Below are 23,715 nucleotides of genomic sequence, written 5' to 3' on the forward strand. Positions count from 1 at the left end.
TGGCTTTAACTAGACCAGGGATAGCAACAAGTCAACATAATGCCAAGCAAGCTCTAACCCAGAAATGGCAAGAACGCATCTATGACTGCATGCAAGTGTCTGTCACGGGCATGGATATAAATTAGAAGCCAGTGGAGTTTAGTCCAAAAGTAATAACATTGTAAAAATCAGGCCCAATAGTTCATTTGTCTGACAATACAATGAAAATAGCCACTCGTGCCATTCCAGATGGCATTAGAGGCTATTTTCCCCCTTGAAATTTTGTTTGGCTTGCTCTTTGGTGTTCCTTGGAGTCAGTAGTTGATCCCACAGCACTGCCACATCCTTCCAAGTGTTACGGAGTAAGATGCAGAATGAGCAATCCCTTAAGTGTTCTCATTAGCTGCAGTGAAAACGGTTGCCTGTGATAGTGGCAGCTCACAGCTCACAGCTCACACGCTAGCAGCAGAGAGCAGCATGCTTCTTAATTGTCCTCTTTGGGAGGACAGCCCAATTCAATGAAGTTGTCTACAGCTCCCCGCGGCCTCTGAGTGATTTAATGCGGATTTGCCCCCAAGCAGGTGCTTTCTCTGGGTGAAGTCATTTGGAGGCAATTCAGAACTGTGACCTCAGCACACTAGGTCTCTGGGACTAGACGAGAGGATCCAGCCGCCTTTTCCAGCCTGAGTGATCAAGCGTCAACATGCCGGCGGTTTTTCTGCATCCTACATTAGTGGAGAGCACTAAAGGAGGTACTTAATGGAGCCTCAGGAAAGTCATACAAGTCATCACATCAGTAAAGCATCACGGTAAGATGAGGGGGGAAAAGGAAAAGGAAATCTTCCTTGCTATAGTCTTACACCATGTTTGTTTTGGATTATGACAGTGGAAAACAGTAGTAGAGATTTTTTTAAACCACACAGTAAACACTGCAGAATTTTTGGATTCTTGCCTGCGGTTCCCCACATGGTCCTTTCAGTGTTTACTTCAATTACTCACTCCATTTTGCCTCAAAACTGCACACTCCCCCTCGCTACACATACCACACTGAAAATCACACCTCCCACTTTTCTTTAACACTCCATCAATCTCGGTGTTCTTTCCCCCGGTTTTCTTTAAGCTTTTCCATCCTCTTCCTCCTCGATTTCGCAAACTTGGAAAGCACTGAGAACAGCACACAAACTAAAGTCACTGTGTTCCCACTTTAATCAAAAACACATTTCACCCATCACCCACCCCACCAACTCCCTTTCCCTGTGTCCTTTTTACACACAGTGACAAATGTTCTCCTCTTTCTTTTATGCTCACAGTGATGGGAGCTGCTTCCGTCGCATAACAGCAGCAATGCCAAAAATAAGCCACTTTAGTACCCAACTCTGTGGACAGCTAGTGACACAAGTCGGCAGAAAAGCCTCCCAGAGAGTCAAAACATTCCCCTCACCTCTAACAAGCTAAGTCAGGTCATTTACTGGCATTCGCTCCCCTGCTGATAATCTGACACCAGGCCACATCGCTTTCTAATTTCTCATTGATCAGCCTTAACACTCAAGTGTATCATTTTCATGTCTAGCGCTGAGGTACTTTTTGTATATGTGAAGCAGTTAAACTGCACTACAGTCATTTCATTGCCATAGTCATACTGCAAAACAACTGAATAGCAACACTTGTGGTTTTGAAGGCTGATATTAGTCACGCCTGTCTGTCCTTTGCTTTTGTTTTCTGAGAAGACCAGTATGCAATGCTATGAACGCAAACAAATGCCAAAAGAAAAACGACAAGATTCAACATCAATTTCACTCCAACAACCTAAGAAATAGCAGAGCAGGGAGGAACGTAGTAAACAACTCCTGCTCCCCCTCTCTCATTTCTTCCCCCCTTTACTCCCTCCCTCCTTTCACTCCCTCCTCACTTTTGCACACGTTGTTCATAACTGCTTATTTCCCTTTGGCCATAGCAATAGTATCCCACCCACCCACCAACCAACCCACCCCCTGCATCATTCACATGAGGGCTGGCGTCTGCCCTGAGAGCTCCCTGTCATTTCCAGAGCTCCACTAGTATTACTACAGGGCCGTGCTCAGAGGAGGGGGTGGAAGCAGGCAAATTCCTCTACTACTACAACCACCAGCACCACCACTGCCGCCGCTGCTTTGTATCACCCAGCAGCGGAAGTGCTATAGAATTGTAACAGACCGTTGCTTTAAAAAAGAAAGAAGCGGGGACAATGATTAAACTCCGTTAACTCGCTGCGACAAAGCGGAACAGAGAGGCAGGTGTCATTCACACCTGCACCGTGCAAACATCTCCCCCAGCAGCTCAGGGAAGTTCAACCAGAGGACTTCCAGTACAGCGCAAAAACATGCGTGCACTTTAATTTAGAACAAGAAGAAACATGGCTAACCAGAGCATGAGTGAGCAAACCAAATAATGTTATCTGCTTTCGGTTTCCTGTGCAGTCAACACAGCCCCTCAAGGGACCAACTCATGAGTCTGCGAACCGATCAGCCCTAATTTCCCCCGTAACTGCCCTTATCTAGTCATACTCGTAATTACTGTCTTAATACAAAAGAAACCGAGTATCTACATGCGGTTCTGCAAGCATGCTTTTGGGGTGGGAAGACGTCTACTCCTGCGTAAACAACACCTATCAATGTGCATCATTTCCACTCACCTCTGAAATAGTCCAGAAACGGTGTTCACATTATTTGGCTGTGTCCTGTCTTCTTGTGTATCAACGTGGTGGCCACATTTCCCCCCCCCTTTTATTAAAATTATCTTCCAACAGCTGAAAAGCCAAAATGAAAATAAAAAAAAACATGATCAGAACAATTTAAAAAGGGCTACAGTTTAAATATATCTCAACGCTGTTGTAGGAGTATTACAAACAACCTCAAACGGAAACCACTGCACACAGCTCCTGACCACTCACTAAAATTGATCGTTAACCTTGCCAAGCTCCAAGACACAAAGTTGCTGAGTGCCAACATGCAAAGCACCCCCACTCGCTCCCCCTTAACAATTTTATTTCCACAACACTTAGCACTAACAGCCGGAGCGGTAAAGTAATAGATCGCCACTTGGAGCTTAATATAACCCCATGCATCACGAAAGTGTTGTTTATTTTGTAAAGAGTCAGCCCGTACAATCAGTCCAATAATAGACACGGGGCTACAGTCTGTATCAATGGCATTGGCAGCAGCTAACTAGCCATCTACAGCAGCCTGTTTGAGAGCTATTTAAGCACATTTCACTTAACTTAGACGCCGTGTAGGCAGCAAATGAATAACAAACGCCTACAGCTTTCATACAATTTGTGTAAACCGAGTGAAAGTGACACAACCCGGGACAAGTGATGTACATAATCTTGCATCTCCGTCACATTCTCGCAGGCACTCGTGTTACTACATCTCAGCTACGACGGCTAGCGATGCACTAGCAAGTGAGCTAAACCAGAAAATAATCTCCCAACGTTACCTCAAAGACAAACGCGCAATTAAATCTGCTTAAAAACGCGAGTAAAACAAAAACAGGGACTTATATTCCGGCGGTATAAAATAAAAGGATGCAGGGCTGTGTGGGTTATTTAAAAAAAAAAAACACTAACTGTCAACAAAATGGCGGCTGCGTTGAATCAACAGAGACCCGAAATGGATCTCCCTCTTATTTCTTCGTCCTCGGTGCCTAAATCCTTTTTTCCTCACGGCGACTGGTATCCGTAATATCTCCCGAGATGCTCCGAAATCCACTCCGACACACCATTAGCTGGGCCTGGATGTGTCAGCGCGGGCCTCTCTCGTCAATCGGGCCTCCATGTCTGCTCAGCCCGTATCGCTACTGTGTCAGTACAACACGGGCATTCTCGGTCCCTGAGAGGAGGGAGGGAGGGAAGGAGGACGGACCGAGGAGGGCGGAGGGGAGAGGAGAGGAGGTGAGGAGAAGAGAGCAAATGTCGGTTGTACGCGGTTCCTGCGGTCCCCAGTCATTGACAAAAATGACTGTGTTTCATTATTTCGCTATTTTCGGTTGCACTAGGGCGAGGGTGTGTTTGGCGGTGCGCAACAGTCAACTGTCAAATCCCGGTTTCGTGCCTCCTTTCAAGGGGTCAAGCCTATAAATAAACCATCCTGCCCTCTGTTGTCATGTTCGACTCTGATGGATTGGGCGACTAATCGATCACCCTCTGGCGTTGTTTTTTTTTTTTATCCTTTCCTTTTTTATTGCTTGTTTGGTTTTTGGCTATTACATTTTTGTATTTGTTTTTTCTGGATAATAATAAAAAGCTGATTAAATGATTTAAAACTGTCAAGAAAAATTTTTCTTTTATTTGATTCTGTCTCACCTGATCTCTAGCATCTGCTTCTGTCACACTTCTCTGAGGTTGTCCTCTTTTCTTCCTGCCTCGCAGCTCCGCATCCCTCCTCTACACACGTCCAAACTATAACTAATATCCTCATTTATAATTTTGTCCATCCTGGCAGCTCCCAATAAAAATCTTATAGCATATTCAGCTCTGCCACTTCCTGGCTTTTTATCAGTGCAACTGTCTCCAAAGCGTACACCGTACTAGGTCTTGTAAACCTTCCCCTTCACTCTTGCCCCAAATCATCCCTGACGCGTCTCCACCCACTCATCCCTGCCTGCCCTCTCTTCTTCCCCTCTCTCCAGCGCTGTCCTTTGTTTTGAATGATTAACCTCAGTCATTTAATGGCATCTACCCTAACTACTACCCCTGCTCATTGCAGCTTCATTGTTACACCTACCTCCCTCTTATTCACACACACGTATTCTGTTTTACTTCTACTTTCTTTCATTCGCTCTCTCTCCAGAACATACCTCCACCTCTCCAGGCTCTCTTCCACCTGCTCCCTACGGATCACAGTGTAGATATATATGGACAGCAGCTGTACTGGTTAGGGATTAATACATTTAATGTTGCATCTCTAATGAATACACAGCTAAGCACTGTTTGTGCTGCACTTTTAAAACCACTGCAGCTGGGCTCCCACTTGTAAGGACAGTAGCCACTGTACTAAATCATACTTATTTATATGCTTACTGACCACTTTATAAGGTGCATCTGTCCACCTGCTCATTAACCAAAAAGGTCAGCCAATAACACAGCTCAATGCATAGGCATGTGGACTTGATCAAGATGGCCTGCAAGAGTTCAAACCAAGTATCAGAATGTGGGAGAAAGGTGATTTAAGTGGCTTTGATTGCGTGGTTGTTAGTTCATGACAGGATAGTCTGAATGTTTCAGAAACTGCTGATCTACTGGGATTTTCACACACTAACATCTCTAGAGTTTACAGAGAATTGTCTGAAGTGGAGAAAATATCAAGTGAGCATAAATGTCTAGTTGATCTCAGAGGAAAATGGACAGACTGGTTTAAGCAGATAGAAAAAGAGATACTACGGCCTCTCTGCGTGAAATTTCATGTTCTCCTCGTGCCTACATGGGTTACCTGGGAATTCCAGCTTGCTCCCATAGTCCAAACACATGCATGTTCAGTTAACTGATCGCTGCTGTTTGAAACTATATAAAGCAGGGAAAAAGCAGCTTAGATAACATTTGGGGTCTGAAACAAGTGAATGCTCATAATTTTTGCTTAATAAATGAGTCATATTAATTCATAAAATTTGTGACAATTCCTCTGCTGTCATACACTAATAGATTGATATCTTAGACGAGCAGTTTGACTATATAATGTGACTATTTTCTGAAGAAGAGCTATGTGGGGGTTTTTTTTGTTTGTTTTTGGTATGAATTCCTGTTAAAGCATACAGAGGTTTCAAATGGACAATGTCATCGAGCAGTTACTGACCACAAAATGCAAAAGAGACAAATAGAACTGGCAGATATGCACATAATTATATCTTAATCCAGTGGTTTTTGAGCTGTGGGGCAGGCCCCAGTGTTGCTGTGCACATAACCAGTTGAAAATGTGAACTGAAACCAAGATAAATGAATCTTCTTCTTCTTCTTTTTTAAGGGAAAATAAAGAAAGCGTATCTTGCTGATGCCATTACGCTGCCCTTAAATAAAATTGAACACGGACCTTTTTTATTGTTACGTTTTTATAAAAACTGTGGGCTCTGTAGAATGACCAGTTTTTGGCTTAGAAAGTTTGGGAAACACTATGTTTTTCTAAGTGACTGGTTAATATCTGCTTCTAAATCTCAGATATGTTAGGGAGAAAAGACAGAGGACAGTAAAGATCACTGGGTTGGGCTTTAATAATGGCTGTACACAGGTAAAAGGTCAACAATATACTGCATTAAGAAACTCTCTTACCAAGAGAATAATGCATAATTCTGTGAGTTCCTCTTTGACAGCCACAGATAGCTCAGTGGGGATTAGTTCATGACATCAAAATCAGTCATTCGGAAAACCACCTAAGAGTGCAGCGTAACAAGGAGGACACATCACCTCTGAATTTTGTCAGCAAACTCTCAGATGTAGCATAAAATGGTAACTATGCTGGAGTAGAAGTTCCTTAAGCAGAGATGCGTGAACCAAGTGAGAGTTAAAGCTGCAAATTATGACTCTGACACATCTGTTTTATTTAAAAGCAGCTGATGTGGGGAGCAAAATTTCCGACGTGGGAGGCGTGACTCCTGAAAACTGTAAAATGAAGTAGAGTTGTCTTCACGTTTCTCAGATCGCCTGCCTCTCCTGTTGCTCTGTCCTGAGGGAGCGGGCTTCTGCGGGTTCCGATGTGGGCGGGAGGCTGTTGTCGACGCCATCGAGGCTTTTGCGGCACACGGGGCAAGTGTCGTGCTTTGAGAGTAGAAAAACTCTTGTTAATCAGCAGAAACTATGTGACACAACACTCTTTATAGCATGCTACAATCTGGGAAATCTTTTATTTTTATTACCAGACCTTTAAACCCCTCAAACCCACTGACCGCAGCCTTACCAGCTCCAGCCACGGCACTATACATTCACTGTGGAAGTAATGAAGGCAGGGAAGCTTCCTTACAGTTTCCCCTAATGAATATTCTTCCCTGCAAACCGGACACTCCAGTCTGCAATCTAACAGGGAAGAAATGGAAGGAAAAAGTATGAACGAGTATGTGGAAGAAGACAAAACCAAAAAAAATCCAGTTATTAGACAGGTCTGTAGACTATTACAGTGTAACAAGGTGGTACAGACTATATACTTAATATGATTTATAACATAGTTCTCAATACATAATATTAAGTGGTCTCTTTTTACAACAAAGATGAAACAAGGAAAGATTAGTGGAAAGGATAATGGGCAGTATAAAGAAGATAAAAGTAGGGAGAGGAACGTAAGAGGTAGGAAAGAAATATGATGAGGGAAGGAAAGATGGAAGGAGATAAATAATACAGGAGAAGGAAAGTAAAGCTACAAGGACATAAATAAGGAAAAGTAAAATAACTGCAATAGACAGGGAGTAAGCACAGTGAGAGGAGAAAAGAAAACAGACGACAGAAAGAAAACAGAGAAATAAGAAGGAAGAGGAGCTAGATATAAATTACAGAAACACAGCAGGTGTAAAGGGAACATAGCTAAAGGAAAGGAAAGATAAGAGAGGGAGGAAAATATAGGAGAGGGAAAATAGATATAGGATGATGGTGATAAGAGGAAGAGGAAAGGAAATGTAGGAATAGTGAAAGAATAAATAAATGCTATGAGGAGGCAAGGAACGTGAGAAAAACAAAAATAAGAGGAAAAGACAGCATGAGGAAACCTATGAAAGGTAAAATAATTACTGGTAGGAGTATTACAAGAAAGACACAACAAAGAAATTCAAGTCTTCATCTTCCAGCTGCTCTCATTAGGGGTCACCACAGAGGATCATCTGCCTCCATTTCACCCTGTCCTTAGCTCCCTCTTCTGTTACACCAACCCTCTGCATGTCCTTCACTGTATCCATGAATCTTCTCTGTAGTCTTTTTCTTTTCCTCCTGCATAGCAGCGCCATCTTAAGCATCCTTTGTCCAATTATATCCACTATCCTAACCTGAGCTGTCCCTCTGATGTACTCATTTCTAATCTGGCCCATGCTGGTCACTCCTAACAAAAATCTAAGCATCGTCAAATCTGAGACATCCACAAATCTGCCTCCTGTATTTTTATCACTGTCTCCAAACCATACATCACAGCAGGTCTCACAACCTTACCCTTTCACTCTTACTGCTATTGTTCTGTAAATAAATCCCTGACACTTGTCCCACCTGCTTCCTTCTACTGACTTTCATTCATCTTCTCTCCAGGTCATACCTCCACCTGCTCCCTGGCCTCTCTACTCTCACAGTGTCGTCTGTGAGCATCATAGTCCATAGAGACTCCTTCCTGGCCTCATCAGCCAGCCTGTTCATCACCACCGTAAACAAGAAGGGACTCAGTGGTGCTCCCTGATGTAATTCCACCCCATCTTGAATCCATTTGTCACTTCTACTGCATACCTCACTACTGTCTCATTGTCCTCATAAAAGTCCTGCACCACCCTTATGTACTTCTCTGCCACTCCTGACTTCCTCATGCAGTACCACATTTCCTCTATTGGTATCTTATCTACACCCACGTAGACCTTCTCTGTATTTCCTAATAAATACTCTCAAAGCAAATATCACATGTGCAGTGCCCTTCCTCAGCATGAACCCATACTGCTGCTCACTGATCAACAGCTTTCTTCTTGCCCTAACTTCAACAACTCTTTCCTGTATCTTCATAGTATGTTTCTTCAGCTTTATCACTCTGTAGTTACTACATCACCATCCCATGACTTTTTCTTTAAAAATCACTTAGCAGTACACTTCTCCAGCATTCCTCCAGCATTCTCTCACTTTCCAAAACTGTGTTAAACAATCTGGTTAAAAAGTCTACTGCCCTCTCTCCTAGACGTCTCCATACCTTCACAGGTATGTAATCTGGACAAACCACCATTTTAATCTTCTCATTTTCTTCATTCATCAGCTCTTCAAAGTCTTAATTTCATCCTTGACTATATTCATTAGCCATTACCATTTCTATTCTTGATCACCCTAACCTGCTGCACATCCTTTCCATCTTGAGGAAAGCATGTCCTTCTCTCCTTCCTTAGTGTCCAGCTTTATATACAACTCACTGTAAGCTTTTTCCCTTTGCGTTTTCCACTTCTATTTGTAGTTGTATTCTATTTTATTCTATTGTATATAGTATTTTATTTTATTCTATTCTATTGTGTACAGTATCTTATTCGTATCCCATTCCCCATATCCCATGTAACTTTGCACTGTCCACTTTCTGCCGTAACAAAACAAATTTCCCATGTGTGGGACTAATAAAGGTTATCTTATCTTATCTTATTCTCTCTTTGCCGTACGCCGAGCCTCCAAACTTTCATAATCTCCCTGACTATCCCACTTTTTCTTCAAATACTGCACTTTACTTCTTCATTCATTCTACCACCAAGTCGTCTAGTCTTCTTTCCTCTGTCTAGAGCAGGGATATCAAACGCCATGGGCCACATACAGCCCAGTTTGAGTTTAAGTTAACCGGACCAGTAAAACTAAATGATAAAAAAGTTCTGGTAGTTTAAAGTATAAAGTTTTGGTTAATTTAGAGAAAAAAAGTCAGACACTTCTATAGAAGATTACGTAAAAGAAACCGCTTTCTGTTTTTCCACTGTGATTTAACTGTTTATCCATTACTTAATTACTTTGGTGTGGGGAGGTCTTTATTATTAGAAAAGGTGTAAAACTTGTGAAAATACAGTTAAACAGTCAAAATCACTTCTGCACGCCTTCACATTTTCCAGAGTTGTCCAGTGGGCTGGATCTCTATGGCACATTTATCTTGACCGGGCCGATTCTGGTCTCCGGGCTTCATGTTTGACACACCTGGTCTAGAGGATACACTTTTTCGGCGGGTTCCCTCACCACTTCAGCTGTACTTTCCCAGTCATCTGGTAACTCTTCCCTACCACCCAGGGCCTGTCTCAACTCAGCTCTGTGCAACATTCTTCCTTTCTTCAACTTAAACCATTTAATCCTCAGAACAAGGAAAGTAAAGAAGTAATTACGGAGTGAGGAAAGAGGAGGAAGGGCAGAAAATATCAAAAGTAAAAGAAATGCAGAAGGACTGTATGTGTATCTTATGCAAATTCCAATGTCATATGTCAAAATTTTTAAAAAGCTACTGAGCTGTACTGGAGAGATCATGTGATCCGGTGTACATGTGCCATACTGGAATTCCCACCTGTCTGTTCTTGAGAGATGCAAACGGTTGGCAGGGATGAGATCATCTCCTTTTCTGCTGGGGGTGGACCTGTGTTCTCCAACTGTCCTAATAACTGTGTGAGTAGGAAGAGAAATGAGTGGTACGACTACAAATAGGTGAACAGATGAATGGAGAATTGTGTGCAAATGATTTTATGTGAGTGTTTCAATAAAAGAAAACAATGAAGTAACGATGCTAGCGCAGCGCTTCATAGACACTAGCTCTGGTGTCACTGACCTCCGTGATGACAGAGTCAAGACCGCTCTGACCCCACGCATAATCTCCAGGGTTTGAGTACAACTGAAGCATGCTGGATCTGAGAAACGAACCAAAAGGGAGAGCAGAACAAAACAAGAGGGCGCGTGAGAGAGGGGGCGGTTGTCACACAACTTTAGATTAATTCAAGAGCAAGTGATGTGAAATCTAAAATTAAAACTGTTTACAGTGCAGCTGGTGCAGCGCCGGGGTTTCCGTTGTTGGCAAACAGGCCAGCCAAGAACTGCTGCACCATCCTTAAATGAGCAGAAACGGACAGCTTTAGAGTGCTTAAACCAGGCTTTACTGTATGTTCACAGCTTCAGATCATACAGTCACTTTATTTTAGTTGGACTTAGTAAAGTCAACAGCTTTAAACATCAACCGACGTATAAAGCTGTTCTCTATAGTACGTATCATCCAATATACACTTAGTCTGATACTGAACTGTTTTTGACTGCATGCATGTGTAAAGGGAAGGATAATGATTAAAAGCATAGACTGTATATAAAGGATGAATGTTTCCACCTGTAAAAAGTTGTCAGAAAGTACTTTTCTGATGAGTTTATGATCTCATTTGCTATTTTCATGTCTTACTGAATACAAAGTGATGTTTTTTTTTTAATCAACCCAATATGACTCAAAATTGAGGACAAAAAGCAAGGTATGCTTTAGGCCCTAAAGCATACCCTAAAGTTTAGGGTGTGCCTTCTGTGGGATTGGTAAGTCACTACTCAGTGAGTGGGGAGTGTCCCGTGGGTTCTCAGTAAGATCCACCCTTTGCTCATGCTGTCCAAGGGGCTGAACAATGAAGTCAGTGTGAAAACACCAAAAACTGCAATTCCTCTAATGGCCACTTCACTCCAAAATCAAGTCAGTCCCCACAGACTCCCATATTTTAATTTCAAACTTTACAACACTGAAAAGAATGCTTACAACCTGATAGAGAAACTGGTTTTGGCTTCTGTGGATAGTGTTGCCCTTCAAAATAGTATTTTATTAGTATGCAGCGCTGAAAGCGACTAAGCTGCAGCTTTTCACAAGAGCTCAGTGGTTAGCTCTGGACGTTTGAGAGATTTGTATCTCCAGCTGTAATTGAACCACCAACCTTTCACTTGCCAAGAAAAAGTGTAAACCATTACACTACGCAGTAATTAGTGGACTATATCTGCAGCGTCGGCTGATGAGCACTTCACTCTCTCATCTAAACACGGTCACTTCTGGCTGCACAAAACTGGGATTGGATTCAAAATGCAGAGACCAAAATCACAGCGGTTATATCTGTTTCATTTGGGAGTCTGTGTTTATCACTGGAAATATTAAATCATTACTGAGGTATCCTTACATGTGAAAACTTCACAAATATAAGAAATTAAAATATTACCTGTGAATTGGAAGGTAAAGGTCAGTATATTTTCACAAATCTGAACCTGTAATGAGGTTGTTCACCGATTTAAACAAACGTAGTTTGAAACTGGTAGTATATGCATGATATTAAAGTTTTGGTCTTGTTATTGATCTTGGTTTTCATTTCTCTTTGGCTGTAGTTTCTGTATCGATAACACAGCACCCTTGCGGTCATGTTTCTGTATACCATGTTCACACACCCTTCAACTGCAGGCCTTTGTTCGAAGGTCCTAGACGGTGTCTCTTGCTCCGGGTTGGAAGGAGACTCTGGTTCTGTGGCCTCAGCAGGCCCCGGTGATACTGGAAGAAGACGGCTCTGACCAGCAGATCCCTGCTCACCGTCATCAGGGTCGGACTCGGAGGAGGGCGGATGCGACAGCAGAGCAGAGCGCTCCATAAACAGCAGCTGCCATAACTTGGCGAGAGACCAGAGAAGCAATGTGTCAAACAAAGCTTTAGAGAAAGAGGAGTGTTCCTATTAAAATGCCATTTGTTAGGACGTACTTCTGAGAGCAGTGAGTTTGAATCTTCACTGGGAACAGATGCTCTGCTGGTCTGCAGGAGACTAGACAGTAAAGAAAATCTGTCAGTGGTGTTAAATGGAAAATTCATACATGCTTCACTCATTATCATTCTTTAACGAGGTATATTTAAAATGCTTTCACGTGTTCCTTTTTTTTTTTTTTTTTTTAAATCAGAGAAAGCCATACCTGGAGTCTTCTGTTACTTCCTCAATGAAGCCAGAGTCACATCTGGGGCATACGAAATCCTCAAAGACAGAAAAGCTTTTTTATAATAAGCTCGTTTACTGTCACTGCCATTTCATTTCATAAGTACAGGCATTAATCTGCTAATCCTCAGGCAAGCCTGTCCGCAAAATTTTAGAGGCTGGCTGCAGGGATTGGGCTGGAGTTGAATACAAATTTTTGGCACACAGCCGACGTCCTGGTTTTTATTCTGGAGGTGATCTGCGCAGGCCAGTCAAGTTTCATCTCTCTTCACTGTAGTGTAGACAGTGTCAGTCTCAATACAGCCACGAAGATGGGCTTCAATATGCTTTACCATCCAGGAGTGGTCATAGTGTGGTCGTATGTTGTGCATACTCACTGTCTCTATTGTTTAAGATACCAGAGCTGCAGCATTGTGATTGACTTTTCAGTGTTTATAACTGAAAACACAACTTTAAAAGCACAATGCCAAGCAGCCACTATAAGAAAGCCACATGCTGTTTGGCAGGGTTGACCTGGGAGGAACTTTGCAGTTCAATACTGAATTAGATAGTCTGTTTGAAGTATTTTCAGACTATGTTTAAAAAATATACCCTCTTCCTGAGTGTCAGGAGGTAGATCGGTTTGTCTACTATCCTGAAAGTTGTTGGTTTGATTTTCCTTAGTCTGAATGTCAAAGTATCCTTGGGCAAGATATTGAACCCGGATGCATTCATTGGAGTGCAAGTGTGTATGTGAATATTAGGCAAAAAGCGCTTAGGCATCGAAAAGAGTGCTTGTATAAATGTGCGTGTGAGTGCATCAGCCTAGTTTGTAGTAAGAGCACAAAATGAGCACAACAGGTTATATAAGTACAGCCCTTTATATTGATTTTAACAGATATATATACAATAAAAGAAAGGATTCAGTATTTACTTTAGAATTTTGTTTGCTGGTATTATGAACATCCAATCATTTAGACGTTGATTTAATAAATAAAGTATTACTTTAGGGACACCCTCAAACCAAAAGGAATAACAACAGAAAGTCGGGCGTATTCCTAAAATCCTGCTAACGTGCGTTTTCGTTCTGCGTCACCTAATACCAGTGCGTAATTACGCCACGAAAAGTGCCAGCTGCGCAACAAATGCGCTCCACTGTGCGCTCTCCGTTTTACCTCCAAGAGAAACTGACTCAAAGTAAACGAAGTTCAACCTTTCAGTCCGCCACATCAAGCTGAACGTGTGTCATTAAACAGCAATGGAGAAATATTTTTTAAATCCTGGTGGTAAATGTGGCGACACCTACACGCCCCTCTGACTTCTCTTACACACAGCTGACGGGAGACAACTAGACACAAAGTGGCCAACAGTGGCGCTTCTAAATATGGCAACGTGAATCGCCACATTTTACTCCCTCACCCGCTCTAATAAGACTTCAGTACTCGCTGTGTGCACACGAAAAGCCAAAGACTGGCCGCCATAGCCACATGTGTGCTTTAAGGGTTCCAATTATTATAGGTTTTGGAGATAATAGTTACTAATCAATCAGTTAAATCGGTTTGAAGAATCGGTTAATATTAATTCCACACCCTCCGGGGAGGAGAAATCGTGGGTGATGCTCAGGCCAGCACGTGTGGAGCAAAAACACTCTCCAAAGCAACTCACCGGGAGTTTGGGGTTTGTTTCACATTTACAGCAGTGACAGAAAAACCGGACTTGTGGCGTATCCCCAGCCTCCGCCATCTTCACGGCAACAGAAGCGCAGTCCCTGACGTAGCTGTGGCAGCCCATAAAAGTCTCAGACGGCTGTCAGACGGATCAGAGCGGTCCAGGAGGGTGTTGATGTGTCCCAAAACCAAACTAAGACCTTTTTGAGAGGACACAATCTTCACACTGACGTTTTGATAAGCAAAACGCATGAAGGGTTTCTCTAGACTGGTTATGCCAATAATAAACGTGTTTAGAAAAATATGTAACCGGCGGACTCGATCTTCCTCTGGTGGCAGCCGCAAAGATCAAGTTGCAGCCACCCTTAAATTTAAGCAACAAGTTGTAAGCATGACACCAAGGATGTAGTTTCCTTTCAGTTTGTTGGGTGTCGCCAGAGACGCTTCTCTCTTATGAAAAAAAAAGCCCTAAATTTTTGGTGTAAAACAGAAGTGTCTCACTCCTTTTAATTCGTGGATCACACAGTCTGAAAGTCGAAAGAGAGAAATATTTCTTGTTGTGTCTTGAGCATGGACGTGAAGCAAATCTGTGAGGAATGTTTTCAGCACCTTGTTGAATTGACTTTATGGGCTGAACTGCTAGTTTAAGATGATACTGAATAGAAGCTGCTTGTGGGTTTACACCTCAGTGACCAAGAGGTTTAAAAGTGTCAGCTGGAGGCTTCAGAACAGGAGTTCACTAACCAGTGAGTGACATCACATTGCCTATGTCCATCCTTTATATTATGTATATGATTAAAATTCAGTTTCTCTTTATGTTGATAACAGCTTGTCTAGATTAAATATTTTCACACTTTGTAATCCAATCCAGTGGGCCAGACTGAACCCTCTGCCAGGTCATTTCTGGCCCACAGGCTACATGTTTGAGGCCTTATTAGGAATAAATCTAATAAAGTTTGAAGGTTAATGGTTGTATGAAAGGTCAGTTACTGACAGTGAAGCCCGGAACCTGCTTAAGGTTGGATTTTCCACTATTAAAATGCAGGTGATCATCATTATTATTATCGTTCCAACAGGATGAGGGAATAACGGCAGCAGTAGACTGTGAAAGCATGACAATATATTTTAATAAAACCAGGACAGTGACACAGTCATGATATTCACAAGCAGTACTGAAAGAACAGTGACAGATACCAGAACCAAACCAACACATGTTCATCATCATTACAGTACGAAAGGTTTTGGCAATACAGTAAACGGGCATTCTTGTTTGGCATAATAACAAAACAAACTGGTTAGTTTGCACTTAAGCTACAAAAAAGTAGTGCTGGCTAAAGTTGAGCAAATCAGTTACGGATCAAATGTAGCAATGGCAACATTTCTGTGTTCAGCCCCAGTCTTACACTTTGCATTTTAACTGTAAATGTGGAAAATGTCATGGCTAGCAGAATCCAACTTGGCACACAGCTGTCATTTCATAGTAAAAGCATCGTCCCTCTATTCACTGAAGCATCACTTTTCATATAAATTCATACAGCATCTTCTTGTTTTTTTTATTATATTTTCCATCTTTCGTTTTCTTGAATCAACACTTACAATGTGTCAATTCCTGTTTTGGTTTAATATAGGTAACTTTTCCAGTACGTCATAGGAAATTGGATAACCCCACATCTGTCTCATGCACGTGCTCTGAAATTAAGTAGGGGGTAATTATATAGACTCCACCTTCCCTCCATCAAATTCTAATCACCTGTGGGGAAATGAATACCAAACTGAACCACCATCGAGCTCAAAGCTCCCCTCCTCCTCCTCGTCTTATCCAACCGTCTCTGTTCGTTCTCTCTATCGAGGAGCGGTGAAGGCCCCCTGGGCAGCGTTGGCAGCGGCGTTGGCAGTAGCCTGGCGTACCGCCTGATTGGACATGACTCCAGTGGCGAACTCAGCCTGGGCCTTCTGAAAGCTGGCATCGGTTTGCCTGTACAGACTGTGGATCTGGAGCGGGAAAGACAAGAGTACGCTGACACCTGATCCTTGCAGCAATTCATCATCTTATTATGCACACTGTGAGGGTGAAAACGATACCCACAACCTGATATTGTGGCTATTCTTCAGGCTCTTTATCTACTGAATGCTTCGCGGTAGATGGACCACCTGGACTACGTGGTGAGACGACTGCGTTTACTTGAAGCTTGTTCTTGCTCTACACCTTTGACTCAAATTCAACCCACTTAATCTTTAGCTTTACAATCATAAAGCATACAATTTATTTTGTTTGAATGGATATTCATGTGACACTTTCAACATTTCAAATAGTGAAGTTGTAAGACTTTCATATTTTCCCTAGAAAGATGCACAGACCCTGGCTCAGGTGAAGTGTGCTGTCCACTGAGTGTTTAAAAGGCTGATTGTTGACCTGTTGTGCATCTCCTTATTTTCTGTCCTATATACTGTTACAGTGAAAGATTCTCATAGTAAACATATCCAAAGTTTTCACATCGTGGTGTACAGTATGTGCAATTAATCCCCGTGAGCTAAAAGCTCGAACTTTAGCATGTTTGTGATGTCACAGGGAAGGGATATCCCTAAAACGGTGATCTCAGCTATTCCGGTCTAGTTGCTGCACAGAAGCCCAGCCCAGTATATGACATATAAGGGTTATTTTGAACTGGGAGTCATGTTAAGTTTGTCTATTAGAGTTCAAAAATGAAAGTAATGCCCTAACACTGAAACTCTCAGTTGTTTTCTTATGCACTACAACAAAATCCTGGTTCTGTGCAAGACAATTTCTGCTAGGGCTGTGCGATATGACCAAAATCTCATATCCTGATATAAGACATCTATCGTCCTGATAACGATATAAATCACAAAAATTTCACATTTTCTGTAAATTCCGTGAATCTCGGGCAGCTCGACTTTTGTGAAGTGTTTCCAGCTGGGCATTGCGTACCTGGAGTCGAGTGTTTTAACCGATGTATGAAACGATACATTTTTAGACATAAGTTGTAACGGCCGCCTTTTTCTTTGTGAGTATTTATTACACGGCGTGCTGCGGGGAAAAGCCCGTTCTGACGTTTGAGTCTAAGGTTTATTTTTTAGCACCTGGCGGCTCTTTTTTACTTCTCATCACTCAAACCCTCTGCATCTTTCACGTGATTCAGTTTATTTTGAAAAGTCTCAACAGGATCTTGAGCTTTAATGTGAAAGGTTTATGTGGAAAATAAACAAGCAGACACGCGATGGTTTTACTGTTGTTGTTGCTAACGACAACGCATAAAAACAGTCGCTTGTCTGTCTGTAGTGTGGTTATATTAAATATAAGAGAAAGACAGAACTTTAAGACATTAATATAGCCACTACAGTGACCATCAAAACCATGAAAAAATACTGCCCTAAACAGTTTATTTTGCGACACCACGAAACAAACGATAGCGTAAAATGAAACGATAGACGCTTTTATATCGTCAACCGATATATATCGTTATATCGAACAGCCCTAGTTTCTGCTTTCAGAAACCAAGATGCTGTGGCATTAAAACACTTTATCCTGATATAATCACATATAAAAAGATATAAATAACTCACTGCTATGCTAATACCCTGACTCAGTGTGCTTTTGTTCCAATGACAAATCTGAACATCTGCTGATAAAAATAAGAGTCTTGATTTGAAGTTCTTTATGAGACATGAAAATATGAACAAATGTACCCTTTTCAGCATGATGACCCCCATAACGGTTTCTGCAGTAAAGAGAGCAGCATTGATCATCATGATCACACCGACACCGATGTGGGGGCTCAGAGCTGAAAGGCTCACAATCCAACCACTGAAGGACAGAGAGAGACACACAAAGATCAAATATACAAGGACGCATACTGTGAAAACAGGTTTAAAATAGTATCCTCATGTGCCCCTAAAATTGAATAGTTATTGATAAAATAATATGTAAAGCAGGTATTAAATATATACTACTTATTATCTCTGCGTGCATTAACAAAACAAGCACTCCTACCACCAAATTTAACACTTTTGAACAAAATAAGCCATTTTTCAGCTCATTCGATTAATTTTTATGGCTTACAACTATAAATGCATGATACAGAGAACAAGCACTGCACCCAGAATGAACAAAGTGCATGGATGAAGAACAACAAATGTAGGAATCACATTGCTCAAAGGATTTAGAAACAAATTTGTAGTTCTCTGGTTCTAGTAACAAAATCAGTTCTTTACCAAATATGATTGGACTCTCTTTCTCTACAGTTAAAAACAAGATCCAACTCTTAACGCGTCTAAATGAGCAGGATTTCTAGTATTGCTTATATATAATACTTCTTAAACTTTTGCATTTTAATGCAATAGTTGCTTTTCTATCAGTGAAGGACACAAAGCCCCCGGCAACTGTTAAATAACTGAACTCGTTGTTGATAATCAAGCAGAGCCATGCAGCTGTCTAAGGCCCCAGTCACACAAACTGGAGACCAGTTGGTGATCCCTAGCAACCACCAATTGCTGGGGAAAAGTCAGTAGCCCTCAATGTAAAAACAACACCTTTCTGAAATGAGTTGGTTTTGGGGATATGGCACAACTCTTACTTTTCTTATTGTTTATGGTTTGTAGTGAATTGCGTTTTCCAAATCTGTTTTGTAGACACATCTTCTTGCCATCTTTTTCCACAAACTATGCGTGACTGCAACAGTCTGCTAGCAGTGGTGCAGCAGCCTCTTTGTGATCAGTTTCACCTACTGACTGCCAGCAACCACTCGCCAACTAGTCAGGAAATATAAATATTTCACAAGTAACTGGTGGTTGCTAGGAGGTTTTCGACTGGGCTAACACAGAGATATTTGTTTAGGAACCTTACCTGAACCCCCATCCAGGGATGCCGATGGACATGATGATAAAGACGATCACTTGGGCAAAGAAAACGAAGAAGAAGGCAAAGAAGTTGAAAGAGCTGTCACTCCTAGAAGAGGGAACAATATAATTACTAAGGTGACTGCACAGTAACTAACAACTCAGTGTAATTTTTACGACTGTACTGAGCAAAAACCCAAAAGGAAAACGACTCAAAACGTCTTCACCAAGACGGAGGTACACACCTGAAGGCTTTGTACATGGGTCGATACCAGCAGATAAAGGAGCAGGGAGTGAAAAGTAGGACCCACAGGATGGCAAGGCCGAGACCAACGCCAACACCACCGGACTGGTTGATGCAGAACAGGGCCAGGGAAGAGATCAGGTTGAAGACCAGTGTGCCTGTGCAGACTAGACATAGATAGGCTATGACTAAAAAGGAAAAGAACTGCAGCCTGACCATAGGGATCAAAACCAAACCCATCCTTCTCCCTTTTGGCTCTGGCTGATGCAATATGATGCCATTTTCACTTAATCTGTTGTTGTCTGCTGCCTGGTCAAGATTTCAGAGTGTGACAGACCGTTTTTAAAATAGCTCTACACTGTTCTTTGCATGTTCACACAGGAACTGCAAAATGCAATCTTAATAACACCTTCACAGTTTTACAGATCAGGCGTCCTCAAAATCTGATAATTCTGCAAAAATCTAAATGATAATTTTTAAAACAGCAATGACAAGCTGTTTTTACAGGATATACACCCTGTAAAAGCTCAGTGACCCTGAACTGCATCCACTCTTAAGAAATGGATGGCTGTATGGAGAGACGGCAGGAGAGTCTGAAGTAGATCCTGCAGGTTTCAGGGCAAGCACTTTGGTACCTTCCAGCCAAAGTCACGTGCACATAAATGCCACAATGCAAGGACTCTTAGCAGCGGTTTTAATGCTGTGGCTGATTAACGTACATGCTACATTTGACTTTGATCGTACCCGCTTTGATTTCAAGCGGACCAAACCAAATCAGGTCACTTCAGTTTAATTATTCTGTCAGTGTAAAGAAATTTAACTACACATTAATCCCTGAGATATCTTAAATGAGAAAAAGACTTGTGGACATGCAAACAACCCTGAAAACATTAAAGCTTCCTCTTACATTTTTTCCTGGCCTAATCTAAGTGACAAGGTGTGGAGAAATTCTACAGTTTCTCTGTGAAGAAAGCAACGAGAACTTGTGCAAGTTTAACCAGCTGGATTGGTTGTTGTGCAGACGCTCCGTGTAAGTGTCCCAGAGTCTTCGATTTAACAGTGAAGTGCGAGTCTTTGTACAAATATTCAAGCTCTACTGCCAGACAGTGCAGGAGGAGGCACGCATGCACGAGCTAGCGTTTACTGCCTCTAACTAGCAAGTCTTAAGTGTTAAAACAAGATTCCCTTCACGCTAAAAAAAACTTCATTATGATGTTAAATTCTAACACTGATGCCTCAAATTAATAATAAACTGTTAAAAGTTGCAGGAACTCACACAACCAGAAGTAGTACATGATGGTGACCGTGCGCTGGAACTGCTGGCTGATCTCCACATTGATGTCCTGATAGAAGCAGGGACCCACAGGGCAGAAGGAAGGCAGCGGGGGCCAGTTATTCTGCCGAGCTGAAGAAGAAAAAAGTCAAAAACACTTTGGTGTTACTGGGATGTCATCAGTTTATTTCCTTTATTTATGTATAAACACATCACTCCAGTTTTAGCAAATTTACGCTGACTCCCTGTTCATTATCGGATTGATTTTAAGATTCTTTTACTTTCTTTCAAAGTTTGAAATGATATGGCGCCCAGTTATTTAAGCAAACTCCTCAACATAACTGAGATAGTCTAGCCAGATCCTCTCAGTACAACCAAGGTCTCAACTGAAGCATAAAAGAAGATCGGGCCTTCGCAGTTGCAGCGCCTAGACTTTGGAATAACTTGCCAGACAGATATTCATACTTCAGTCTATTCTTTTAAATCGCGTCTTTAACCTCACTTTTTTATATTGGTTTTTATTTCTAGTTCAGTTTGAATACCATCAGGCTTGTTTTATGGTTGCTACATTTGTTTTGTTTTTATGTTAATACTTTCTCATTGCCTCATCTTATTCATCTGCATTTGTTTTTAAATTGTTTTCTCTTGTTCTTAACTAATTGTGAAGCATTTTGGTCAACTTTGTTGCTTTTAAATGTGCAATAGAAATACATTTGATTTGATTTGATTCATTTAAGTTCATTAAACCTTATCATATTTATATTACAGGAGGTTTGTACTTGTTTTTGTGCAAACTCTAAAATAGTGCTCTGAAAATTTTGGTCATATCGTGACAAAATCCAATCACCACCTCTCACTGGACCTCCTGTGGATCAGCAGACTAATTAGCAAAGTAACTTTTCTATATTTTTTATAGCAGTGCAAAACTTTAGGTCCCCCTTTCATCCACAGCCACTTTAAGGCTTTCTCTGTGGCCTCAGTGATCTTGCGAATGGCTCGTCTCCTCTTCTCTCCTATGATGCCATCCACAGTGCAGGCCCTGCAGAACGACTGCCCCATGAAACCTCTGCACCCAAGCTCAACAGGGAAACACTTTCCCCTCCCACCCTGCTTCTGGCCATTCTTGTCTAGGCCATCAATCCTCTCCCTTTTTCTTGAAAAGAGTACTGTAAGCTCCAACATTGCAATGTCCTTTGTTGCTCCTGACACCAGCACAATGTCGTGCCTCAGGGCAGTTCTTTTTTTATGTGCAGAGGGAACTTCAGCTACTATCAGCTGCCTTAGGTGTTCTGCTGGATTTTTCTCCCACTTTTATGAAGCAGATGGTGGTTAGCTAGTGTTGTCACCAGATACTTTATATAGAGTAACCAGTTATCCTGCTCCATTGCACATATAAGCCTGGAAATGTGTTATACTCATGTTGTTATTATCCGTTTATCTACTCTGTTGAGTTCCACAAAGCAATGAAAAAAACTGGAGCACAATTCCTTGTATCTGTGCACATACTTGATCAATAAAGCTGATTCTGAAAAATTTTATGTGTCTGGCTTCTTTGATTTGTGAAGCTGTGGGTGCAAAAAAAACTGCAAACAAAAATTGTGATTAAAAATCTGCCAAATCTAAACCGAGCCCTGTAAACTCCAGGGCAATGTAACTTGGAAAATCAAAGGAGGAACTTAAAATGTTGAAATGTAACATATTTTTCAATACTCCCGTATACAGTAAGAAATAAAAGATAAAGTTGGACGAGGATCTTTTAGATCTAAAGGTTTAAAGTTCTCTCACTTGTCTACATTAACTCCCCATCCCATCATCCCCTCTATGTCTTACAGGCTCCTGGTCCAACGCTGTGTGCCGCAAGCTCCCGCTCTCTCCTCTCCAGCTCCTGGGCTTTCTTCTCCAGCTCCTCCTGCTTCTTCATCAGCTCTGCTGTGGCAGCATTCACAACAGGCTAGCACAGAAAGAATGAGGCATCAGAACTCTATGTCAAAGTTATTCTGCATAATCATGTATACAGGTCCCAAAGTTGCTCCAATGGTTGTGCTTAGGTATATTACTGGTTCAAGTGAGTCATTCAGACTGGTCTTTCAGCACGCAGATATACACAGCAGGAATTAGTGCAACGCTTCATTTTAATAGCCATAAAAACACTTACATGGCACTAAAGGGCATCTAACAAAACTTTTAGTACAATCCTGTTTTATACATCCAGCAGCCCCTGAACGTTCTGATGGTAAGCTGATACAAAATCACAGTGAAGAGGGTCTTTACTGTAGGGTGTATACCTGGGAGTTGTAGGAGCCATAGTTGCGAGGCTCGGTAGGTGTTGTCCTGCTTGGCGGGGTCTGCACAGGTGGAGATGGAGCAGGTGCAGATGGAGGAGTGGCTTCATATGGTGGAGGAGGCTGTAGCATGGTTAAAAAACAAAAACTGACATCATACATCAGTCAGACGAAAAAATGTGGTCACAAAAACATGATTCCAAGAACTAAGAATTAGAGTATTAATTGTTAATTAATTAAAAGTATTATTGTATAACATATACAGATCATACACATTTTAAAACAATACAAAAAAGTAAAATAAGACATTTCTCTCCACAACTAATATCTCACAATCTTTTCACAACACATGATTATTAAACAATCATTAACAGCTATGCACTTTTGAGACAAAGTTCACAAGCTTGAACATTTCTAAAAACTAAAGGAAATCAATCCACTTTTTGTGAACTGATCTTTCTAGATATCTGAGCACAGAGCTTCAGATAACAGCATTTCTAATAGCGAAAAGCCTTTTATCCCATATCACACACACAGCTAGAGCAGACAAAAAATATTTATCACGATATACATTTGAAAATTTGCGATAAAGATATAACTGACGATATAATTGACACTAGACAAAATACTTTACAACTCCACAACTTTATTAGTGCAACAAAACAAAAAAAAATCAATATATTTTCACTTAAACAAGCAGCTGTTTTTTATGTGCATTAAAGTTACATAAAAATTTAACAGTGCAAATACAAATTCCTTGCTGACAGTTTAAGCAAAAGGCATTTCCAGTGGAAATTGGCCGACATATCCTCA

At 41.4% G+C, this 23,715-nt stretch overlaps 3 protein-coding genes across 4 annotated transcripts in view; all 3 read right to left on the bottom strand.

The window, feature by feature from the left end:
- The window catches only part of ash1l (ash1 (absent, small, or homeotic)-like (Drosophila)), a 31,599-nt gene extending 27,722 nt beyond the window's left edge, over positions 1–3,877 (bottom strand). For both annotated transcript variants that reach the window (XR_001290471.1, XM_005740675.2), the window contains exons 1-2: positions 3,584–3,877; positions 2,651–2,764 (exon numbers count right to left, since the gene is read on the bottom strand). The gene's annotated coding sequence lies outside the window, so the exon portion shown is untranslated. The remainder of the gene's footprint in view (positions 1–2,650; positions 2,765–3,583) is intronic.
- A 2,320-nt stretch (positions 3,878–6,197) lies between these two features.
- rnf115b (ring finger protein 115b) lies at positions 6,198–14,643 on the bottom strand. Its single transcript, XM_005740676.1, has 9 exons — positions 14,248–14,643; positions 12,584–12,642; positions 12,378–12,438; positions 12,074–12,288; positions 10,655–10,723; positions 10,449–10,527; positions 10,191–10,284; positions 6,900–7,015; positions 6,198–6,760 (listed from the first exon to the last, which is right to left on the bottom strand). The coding sequence occupies exons 1-9, from the start codon at positions 14,371–14,373 to the stop codon at positions 6,638–6,640; spliced, it is 942 nt and encodes a 313-aa protein (XP_005740733.1). The 5' UTR covers positions 14,374–14,643; the 3' UTR covers positions 6,198–6,637.
- A 711-nt stretch (positions 14,644–15,354) lies between these two features.
- scamp3 (secretory carrier membrane protein 3) overlaps positions 15,355–23,715 on the bottom strand; it is a 13,280-nt gene continuing 4,919 nt past the window's right edge. The window contains exons 3-9 of the mRNA XM_005740677.2: positions 22,906–23,025; positions 22,451–22,571; positions 20,624–20,752; positions 19,349–19,514; positions 19,111–19,212; positions 17,955–18,072; positions 15,355–16,241 (exon numbers count right to left, since the gene is read on the bottom strand). Coding sequence (XP_005740734.1) covers positions 16,092–16,241; positions 17,955–18,072; positions 19,111–19,212; positions 19,349–19,514; positions 20,624–20,752; positions 22,451–22,571; positions 22,906–23,025 — 906 coding nt within the window. The 3' untranslated portion in view covers positions 15,355–16,091. The remainder of the gene's footprint in view (positions 16,242–17,954; positions 18,073–19,110; positions 19,213–19,348; positions 19,515–20,623; positions 20,753–22,450; positions 22,572–22,905; positions 23,026–23,715) is intronic.

The sequence above is a fragment of the Pundamilia nyererei genome, unplaced genomic scaffold, assembly GCF_000239375.1.
Source record: "Pundamilia nyererei isolate P.nyererei 1_Seehausen unplaced genomic scaffold, PunNye1.0 scaffold00102, whole genome shotgun sequence".
Classification (NCBI taxonomy): Eukaryota; Metazoa; Chordata; class Actinopteri; order Cichliformes; family Cichlidae; genus Pundamilia; species Pundamilia nyererei.

What these genes read in the sequence shown, in the direction of transcription:
- rnf115b (XM_005740676.1), bottom strand. Translation starts at nt 14,373, where the DNA reads ATGGGCTGCCACAGCTACGTCAGGGACTGCGCTTCTGTTGCCGTGAAG. An exon ending in TTGACTCTGTCATCACGGAG is followed by an intron (nt 10,285 to 10,448) that starts GTCAGTGACACC and finishes CTACTCACACAG; the next exon opens with TTATTAGGACAGTTGGAGAA. An exon ending in CATCTCTCAAGAACAGACAG is followed by an intron (nt 7,016 to 10,190) that starts GTGGGAATTCCA and finishes CTTCCCTGTTAG; the next exon opens with ATTGCAGACTGGAGTGTCCG.